Raw genomic sequence first — 10,303 nt, forward strand, 5'->3', positions numbered from 1 at the left:
CTCCGAAACCACACCTAAAGCCAATCCAGAGCAATCCCTTCTTCGATGTAAATTTGATTTGCATCTTTTACATTCGAACTTTAAAAAATCTATCTGAAAATTTCTTGTGTAAATTCAATTCAAATCGTCTTCAACTACTGATAAAAATCGCTTAAAGATAAAAAACACAAGTTGGGCGATTTTGAACCTGCAATTCTGCTTAATGTGCAGTTTCTTTAATAAGCTGCGTTGCCGCATTTTAACAAACGCTTCATTAAAGTTTAAAGACAAAACACATCAGGAATATCCTTAAGTGATTGTATACTTCCTACAAATACTTCTGTTTATGTTGATCTAAGTATATATCATATGCGTCAAGTAGAAAAAATATAAATGTAATGTGTTATAAAGTTGTTTTTTATCCATTCGTGATTACTAAATACTAAATGATTTTTTTTTATTGTGTTTTAACGTAAAACTACACAATAAACTAACTATGATGTATTCACCGCGGGGAATCGAACCCCGAATTTTAGCGGGGACTTACTGAATTATATGTGCTTGAAAAAAAGGGACATAAATTATATATCTAACATTTTTTGCTGGTGTTTGATAGCAACAAGTAGAACAAATAAAATTAAACTTAGAAATTCTAGATGTTAATTATGGAAGTTCTCCTTTCTAAAATCCTTTAGATTATTAAGGTTTGCTAAAATTATAAATAAAATATAGGTTTAGTTTTAAATTTCGCTACTCGAGGGCTATCTGCTGTAGTCTTCCCTAACTTCACGGTCAAAGACTAGAGGGACTGAAGCTAGTCATCATCACCCACCGCCTACTCTTTTACCAACGAATAGTGGGATCAACCGTCATATTATAATGCCCCCACCGCTGAAAGGAAGAGTATGTTTGATGGTACAGGAATTCGAACCCGCGACCGGCAGATTACTAGTCGAGCACTCTAACCACCTGGCCATGCCAGGCCAGCTAAAAAGTAATTGTGTTGTGATCCGATCAGTAATACAATTCACAAAATAAGTACGTAATAGTTATTTTATGCATAGAGGTTTGTGAAATGATAGCCATCCGTTTCGATGTTTAAAAAAACCTTGTAAACTATTATTACTTTTTTTGTGAAAATTACTGGATTTTATTTGATATAAAACACAGAATGTGAAAATGTAATATGACAATGTTTTTGAATACTAAATCACATTAGTGCGAACAATTAGCATTCTACGAAAGCATTTTTCTATCACTATGCATAGCATTTTATATTAATAAAAGGTAAATCCCTTTTTCAAAAATTACATTAGTGCTTTGTTAAATTATCTAGACATTAGAACTAAAATAAAATCTGCGTTTGTGAAATTTTCAAATTACATTCTATGTTGAACTTGAGAAACATTTACTGCTTAAAATAACCAAAATCTCGTTCTATGTGGAGTAGTAGTAGGTTGTTACATATTTTCAAGTAGTATAACTCGTATAGGTATAAATATATCTTTCAATTATAACAAAATATTGTTTTTCTAACAAACGCATATCACTGGTAAAAATTTACTTTCTGATATAATATTTGAGCTCTAAGTAGTTTAGCGCTTACATTGCCATCTATACGAACAACGAGATAAAACTAAAAAGTTGCTTCCAGTAATGACATTCATTCAAAGCAGAATGAAAATTTATTTAAATGCGATTAACTAAATACGGGTTAGAGCCGTAGAAAGCGGTAGGGTCAGTCAGGCCATGGACTGACTACTTTTCATGGCATGTATAGCTATAAGTTATGTATTAAAACTTACTTCTTTTAATTCCATACATTAAACTGTGTGTATGCAGTATCCGACCCAGCTTGCCCAGGTGGTTAAGCGCTCGACTCGCAATCTGAGGGTCGCGGGTTCGAACCCCCGTGACAGCGAATACGCTCGTCCTTTCAAAGAGGGAAGGCTGTCAAGTGGGTTGCATCCTTGACGTAAGAAACAGCTTTAGAAACGAAGGCAGAGCAAGATCTGCCATCGGCTCAACGGTCCGCAAGGACTATGGGAAACAAAAAAAAATGCGGTATCTGCAGTTAAAATAGATCAAAATTCAATCTCATACCATTAAATTTTTAAAAAAGTTCGAGGGTTGGGTATGCCCCAGAACCCCCTAGAAATGGCAATGTGACAATGGCCTGACGACTCCAAAATTGCTTTCTACGACAATTTTTTGCTAAGCATATTTCACATAGTGTTTCTAAAAACGGATAAATTATGATACTTTATTGCTGCTTTTGCTTGAATATTGTAAGGTTCCTATTCGTCCTTTTTTGTAACGTTTATGTGTTTGTTTTAACATAAAGTTACACAATGGACTCCTTGTGCTGTGTTTGCCGCAAGTATTGAACACTGGATTTTAGCCCAGTGGGAGAATCGAACTGCGGATTTTAATACTTAGGAAAGTTCTAACTTCCACAACTAACTGACCTGAAACAGAATTGCCAAGAAGTACCGGCAAAAGTACATTATCGAGCTAGAGATATTTTTTCAACATGTTTTCGTAGCGTATATTATCTACAAGACCTGTTTGTTTTAGTCAACAGTTTTGAATATTGAATGGTGATGATTTTTACCTTTTCTCATATGGTTTTAATTAATCTAGTTACTCGTGTATATTGTGTTGAGAATTTGTTTCTGTCCAGTTAACTCCTATGCAAAATAATTAAATTTATTACTCCAAATTCCTGCGATAAACATTATCAATTACATAAATACATTTTTTTTTTTTTTTTTTTTTTTTTGTTTTACGTGATCTTTGGTGAATTTTTTCTTCAATGAATTAATGGTGTATTCGTTAGTCACTATGTGGCGCAGTGAGCGTTCAGCATAAAGTTTTATATTACAAAGGTCTCACAAGATAACCTTACCACGAATAATCAAAGGTAACTTATTGTCATAAGACTTAAAACAGTAGAAAAAATGGAGCCGTCAGAGCGGTCCAACAGCACTAATCAAGCAGCTAAGCCTTACGGTTGCTATTCACAGGTAAATAGGAATTTATGTTGTTGTTTTTTTCATATATGCACAACGGCACAGTTAGTTTACAATGTGTGTGTGTGTGTATGTGTCAGTTTATTTATTTCTTGGATATCAAACACCAAATATTAAGAGTAATTGAGTTATTTCATATATCATGTCAAAATATAGTCAAGTTAACTATGGTTAAATTACAATATAATAACAGCTTTGGTAATATATTATAAAATAATATACATAAGTTCTGGAAATTTTTAAAAAATGACAATATTGGTTCATTCAGTTGTACTTAAGAATATTTCATCCTTCAAGTTCAAGTATAACTTGAAACTATACTTTTAGTAGAGTTACAAAGTGTATATTAAATTATTAGATTTAGTTTGTGACTTGCATGAGCCAGCAGGTGGCTAGGCGGTAAGTCAGTGAGCTTACAACAGTAAAAATTGGTTTTGATACCTAAGGTTGGCAGAGTACAAATAGCCAGTTGTGGGGCTTTGTGCTCTATGGTAAACAAACAAACTTACTTGTAGGCCCTGACGATATGAAATGCTTCTGTAATATAATAATAATAAAACAGGCTTTTTATGAATAGCTGTTTTCTAGCTCTAAGAGTACGCTGCGAATTATAACGTATCTATTACGTTGCAATTTTTCATTATGGCCTGTCTGTGATAATGAAACTGAAACCTCTTTTTCCCCGCATTATTTTCAGTGTAAAATTGTATATGAATTCTTAGTTTTGTACGTGTAAACATCCTAGAACATGATTATTAGACAACTCCTAATTTTGTTCAGTATTTTAGAAAATGAACTGACGAAACTATTTCTTTGACTATATTATTTTTTTTATCATTGAAACTAACTCACCGTGACATCATTTTAAGAATATCAAATTATAAATTTAAAACTTAATCAAAATCACAATTCAGTTCACCATAATTTACCGCTGCGAATACTCATTTTTATCAACTAGATTTTCTGAACTTAGACACGAAAGCATGGATTAGTGTTAATATACATCTTATTAACTCACATTAAGAAACAAACCCATATCTTGAACAGCTAGAAACTGTAGTCATGAGTCTTTACTTGGGTTTGGTTGAGAAGATACAAATATGAAGAAAACACTAAAGTTAATTCTAGTTGGAAAGCTGAGTTGCCAGAAATTATCTTTCAGAACGACATAATGTGAATATGTGCGTGTATCTAAATAACTTTACTGTGAAGTAGTATTATTTACAGTCTACTGAGTTTTCAGTTATTTGTTTATTTATTGTTTAACATAAAGCTACACAATGGGTTATCAGTGCTGTGCCCACCACGGGTATCTAAATCCGGTTTTTAGTGTTATAAGCCTTCAGATTTACTTCTGAGCCATTGGGGTAGCCTTTATATTCTAACTTCGTGATTTCAACTCAAAACAAAATATGAGAAATTAAAACTATGCTTAAAATTGTGACTAACAAATAACCAACTCAAAAATTAATAAAAAAAATATATCGGCCCATTGTTAGGCTAAGTACATTCTATACAGTTGAATTGTTTGTTATTTTAAATGTATATTGATAAAGGGGTACAAAAATAACGCATGATAAAAATTATCAAGCTGACACAACTAGAACGTTCAGATTGAGATCATTATCATGCATAAAAACACGTATACTAAGAATAGGATATTCGAGAAAAATTGCCACTACATGAATAGATAAAGCTACCCGAGGCTTATCTGCGCTAGCCGTCCCTAATTCTGAACTGATACACTAGAGGGAAGACAATTAGTGAACAGCACTAGCGTAATTTTTTGGAATTTTCTAATCTAATAGTAGGATTTGATCATTACACTTATAGAACACCCGCAGCCACAAAGTATAGAGCGTAATTTGTTTTTTGTTTTTTTCTTGTAGCAACGGTACGCGAACCGTGGAGCCTTGGCCATGGCTAGCTCTGCATAAATAAAAATGTTGGGTACAGGTTTTAAATAAGAAATTAGAATTTTCAGTCTGAACTTTTTTTTTTGCGACAACAGTACACGAACCGTGAACCCTCGGATCTATCATGTTAACCACACCAAGCCCTACATAAACATAAATGATAAATAGGAAATTAAAAATGAAATTTCAACCTGAACGGAATTTTATGGACATGTGGGCTAAACGGTTACGTTAGATATCTCTCAGGTTCGGGTATAGCCCTCCTTAATTTTGAGCTGTTAATCAGAAGGAAAGAAGTCAGCAGTACCCACCGCCACAAGGGCTTTGTCCGGCCCTTTGAACCGAATAATAGAATTGTCAGCCATTTTCATGAAGCGGCCACAACTTAATATGTAGAGCGTTTTTAGTCGCATCATTTGTCAAACCGAGGACTCTTCGATCCAGAGTTGAGCACACTAACATTAGGCCACATTATACAGAAAATAAAAGGAGAAGATATAAATACTCATTTTGTCATCAAAGATTAATTCTAATAAACATATCTTGCATGAACATAAACAAAAAATTCAAATCTGTGGGTTACTGTGAATCTAGAAGGGTGTGATATTGCAAGTAAAACTTCCAGTTAAATCTAGGAGAATATGACAATACCTACATGTAAATACACCATACTATTAATAGTTTGTGTGGACTTTCACTAAACTATATGTTCCATGACTTACTTATGTTCAGGAGACAGAGCGAGCTTTCAAGATAACATCCACCTTTAAAAATGAATTACAGGGCATAATTTCTGGTCTAGTTTTATCTACAAGGTTACTTGTAATTTTTATTGATTATTCACTTACTCCCAGCGCTCTGTGGTGCACCGACATTCTCTTGCTATGACTTATTAACATTGACAGTCCTAGTAATGGTAAAATGTCAGTAAATTCACAGCAGCTAGTTTTAATTTTAACTTAATTATTGAACATAATGCGATGTATTTTTTATTATTCAAAGAATCAGATCATTTCTCGTCAGAATTACTCATACGTGCATTCCTAAAGTTGAACTTGAAATCAAGAGGTAATGATATGGACTTCCCATCACAGTTCTTATATTTATTGTCCACCTGTAAATAGAAATGGTTAGCTTTATGAAACAGCATCTTTGACTCCTTTGGTAATTTTTGGTTTAAAATGTTTCATTTCATATCATCTTCACCTTTGCTATTGACATTTTTCTTATATGATACGTATTAATGTTTCGATTGGCATGACCTGCAACAATTAACCATAAAATATGAAATAATTTTGAAAAAGTTTCAAAGAATCGAACTCGCTAGTCTATTGTTTGAATGTCAAAATACCTTTTTATTATCAGTTGATCCAGTAGAAAAGACAACATTGATTCACACAAGTGACAGCCATGTTACAAAGTAGCCTCCCCCTCTCAGACTACTATGAGCTACACGAAATTTGGCTCAGAAGGGAGTATTGTGAACACTCTATGAATGTAAAGTAATGCATTTGATATGCACCAGCTACTTTGAAACAAACCTAAAGAACCTATGAATAATTATAGAAGGCCTTCCTTTTATTAGACTGAAACTAACATTTAAAAGATATGATTCCAAATAAGAAATATATAGAATTTTTGGAAATTCGTAAAAGGAAGTTCGTAAGAGCAATGCCCACTGTAAATTGTCATTTTGCAAGCCTTTTATCATCAGACGCATTTAACAAAGGGACTCCAGTAGAGGCCACTACTGAACAGAATGAAGCACTGTTGGTTATTTCTATAATTGATTCGTTGTGCATTGGAAGATGTACAATTTGCGGACCCGTACATATCGTAGAAGAACTAAGCAAATAGCACTGGCAGTGCCATGATTATCAGTTTTACTATAGTCTAATTACTAATTAGTTTCTATTTATTATTATTATTACTATTATACACTAACAAGTTTTGACTTACAAAACGTAGAATATAAACTAATTGGTAATTCGTATCGAATAATAATAATAAATTTGTGAAAAGCATTTAAACATTTGTAGGGCCTTGAGGAATGGTAACGGAAGGCTTGTTTAATTGAACAGGCTACTGCATATGTTGATTAGGATAAAGGTGTGTATTTGATATATTTGGATTTGTAAGAAGGTATTTGACAATATTTCGCATAAAAGACTTGATAAAAAATTACCTCTGTGGGTGTGGGGGATAAGTTGGCTCGTTGGATCGAAAGATGGCTAGAGGAAAGAAAAGAGAGGATTGTAATAAATGGAGATCAATCTGAGTTAATCTCACAAGTGGGACACCTCATAGCTCAGTGTTGGGGTCTTTGCTCTTGAGTGTAGCTGGTTGTGAGAAGAATGCTTTTTACAAGATGGTTTAGATCATTTGTTTAGTTGGGAAGTAACTAGCAGGTGACTTTTAATTAGGATAAATATAAGGTAATGCAAGCGAGTTATCATCATTTAAATTATAAGCTTAATTCTTATGAGATTAATCTTAAGAATGTTATGGAAGAAAAAGGCCTTGTTGTAGTGGTTGATCAGTCTCTTAAGCCATCCAAGTAGTGTGCTGTTGCTAGTGGTAGGGCAAATATGGTTTTGGGTTGTATTAGCAGAAATATTGTATACAAGTCTAAATATGTTATAATTTCATTTTAAAGGTCCTGGTTAAGTCTAATTTGGAGTATTGTGTTCAATCTTGCATTCCTTACCTTGAGAATGACATAAATTGTTGGAAAGGGTCCAAATGAGAGCTACTTTTGAGAGATTGAAAGGTTGTCTTACAAGCACAGTTTCATATCTGTGAAAATGTTTTATCTTAAAAATAAAGTTAGAGGGGATCTAATTAACGTGTTCATTATTATTAAGGGAATTGGAGGTATCGATGGATCTTTTTTTTTCGTAGTTAATGGAGAGAATGGTAAAACAAGGGGACACAAATATACATTTTGGGCAAGGTATGAGTCATCTTCAACTTGGGCAGTTTTAGTTTACTAAAAGAGTGTTTTCCTTTGGAATGGGTTTTTTTATATATGGTGGATGCAGTAAATTTAAGACAGTTTTCGGGAAGACTCAGTAAAGATTTATCTGATCAGGACTGGATTTCAGTATGTTTTTTTCTTTGTTTGTTTGTTGTTATTGTTATTTAAGTAAGTGGAGCAGCCTCGGTGGACCAATAGGCCCTTTGTTGGCCTTAAACGTTATTTTATGTTAGGTGGCTGTATAGGTTGCCGATTGTGACGATTGATATCTGATAAATAAAACAGGCACAAAGTGACTCTGTACCTAAAAGTAGGTCGAAGTGATTGTATAAATGTGAACAATTTGCCTGATGAAATTGGATGTGGTTTTGGTGTCATCCAGCAGTCTAAAACACTCACTCTATTTATATTAAATTTGCCCCTACCTTATGTAATGATAAACAGGTTCTACTAACCGTAATAGATAAACTGGAACTTGTAAAGTGTATGAAGTGAAACTTTGAAGTCTTAGTCGTGCAAATGCTTGTCGGTAGACAATACTTTTAATACAGCGCTCTTTTGACAGGCTAATATTTTTCATGTTTCTTGCAATCTGATAATGTAAATGTTTCGTTAATAGGTAATGAAACAGACACTTTATATGCTGACTCAAAATACTGCACTGTTTTGTTGTTGTTGTTTTTTACTTGTTTTTCAGCCAATGAGTGGACACCTTTCTGACGATTTTCTTCGAATCAGTGCAAACAGCCAGCAACAGCAGAATACGCAAGCACAATTACATCATCAACAATTTTCCTCTAGTGAAAGATTTTATCCTTCGAATATAACTGAAAGATTGACTATAACAGTGATTAAGGTAAAATAGTTTTTCTTCTGTCTTCAGTATAAATTACAAAATCATATAAAAAGTAACCATGTGTCAAATTATATAGAGCTCTTTTTATCCATAACAGTGCATACACCTAGTGAAAAACTTTACTATTAAATATAACAAGGAATGTAAAAAGTTATTCATCTGTCTTCAGTTATAAATTCTAAAGTGATGTCATATATAGCCATATATATATAAAATTATATTAAACAGTACAGGGAACATTTTGGTTTTCACAGCATTATTATTATGCTTGACTAGAACATTTCCATACTGATTCATCTAGTTGAAAAAAGTATTAATCATATATACTAACGTATCATAATTACCAACTTTATCACATGTTTATCCCTACAAAGATATTATGTCACAACCAAGTAACACGTTACACGTATTGCATTTCAACATCTCAATCACAGAAGTTAAGATTGATATGTTACTCCAAATCTTTATAGATTCATCGTCCCTGACTTGCCACGTGTCTCATACAAACTCTTTGGTTATTCAACTAAACAATGATAAAAATGACTCGTTATTGTATTTTATGTAAATTATATTGGTAATAATATTGATGTTAAAGAAATATGTCACGTTGTGTTTTAGGCAAAGCTGAATAAGAACTATGGAGTTGCGAGGATGCATCCATATGTTAAACTCCATGTTGGGCATACCATATATGAAACACCAACTAGCTATTTTGGAGCAAAAACTCCCCATTGGAATAAGATAATTTACTGGTAAGCTAAGATAACCATCGATCTTCATCAGTTTGAAAACTTAAAACATGTTTTTGTATCTATCAAAGCCCATGAAAATCTTGTCTCAAAGCAGTATCTTTATACAGTATTTTAATAATTTAATTCTATCAAAATATCTAACTACAAAGCTTGAAACAACTGCATAAACTACCAGTTTTTACAGGAATGTTTTCTTAATCAGGAAGAGTACAGATAATTTAAGCTAGGTCTGTATCAGATACTATTGTTAATAAATTACCTAACAGATTATCATGTAAATTCTTATTACTATTTACTAGTTATCTACCAACAGGAGTGACATCTTTGTACCTTGAAGTATTTGATGAGGTAAGTATTTTATAATGCTTGTGCTTTTCAAAATAAACTGGAATAATGTTAACACAACTGAAACTTTTCCTACACGGTGTTAATGTCTTTGTAAACTTAAATCAGACTAGATATTAGTTGTAAAGTAGTTTCATTCCTGCCTGTACACATGTGATAAAAATCTTAAGCATACTATTTTGTTACAATTAACATTTTTTATTATAAGTTTTCCAAATTAACTTCAAAATCAATAACATTTAAAATTAGCAGCAAAACTTTTAATGAAGACTCATGGAAATAGAGCTCTAATAGTGTCAAAGGTTAAAAATAGATTTATTAGAATACCTAGAAGATCTATATATTGCATTACAATATATGCAACTAGAGTTACCGTATTTTCGGAATATAAGACGCGCCCTTATATTGAAGACAAAGTTTTGGGGAAAAAAGCTACAGTCGCATTT

At 32.8% G+C, this 10,303-nt stretch overlaps 1 protein-coding gene across 1 annotated transcript in view; it reads left to right on the top strand.

Moving 5' to 3' along the window:
• The first annotated feature begins 2,899 nt into the window (after window positions 1-2,899).
• LOC111083581 (toll-interacting protein A-like) overlaps window positions 2,900-10,303 on the top strand; it is a 21,954-nt gene continuing 14,550 nt past the window's right edge. Inside the window, exons 1-4 of the mRNA XM_022380202.1 lie at window positions 2,900-3,005; window positions 8,602-8,760; window positions 9,379-9,512; window positions 9,812-9,860. Coding sequence (XP_022235910.1) covers window positions 2,940-3,005; window positions 8,602-8,760; window positions 9,379-9,512; window positions 9,812-9,860 — 408 coding nt within the window. The 5' untranslated portion in view covers window positions 2,900-2,939. The remainder of the gene's footprint in view (window positions 3,006-8,601; window positions 8,761-9,378; window positions 9,513-9,811; window positions 9,861-10,303) is intronic.

This window comes from Limulus polyphemus, unplaced genomic scaffold (assembly GCF_000517525.1).
Source record: "Limulus polyphemus unplaced genomic scaffold, Limulus_polyphemus-2.1.2 Scaffold143, whole genome shotgun sequence".
NCBI classification, from domain to species: domain Eukaryota; kingdom Metazoa; phylum Arthropoda; class Merostomata; order Xiphosura; family Limulidae; genus Limulus; species Limulus polyphemus.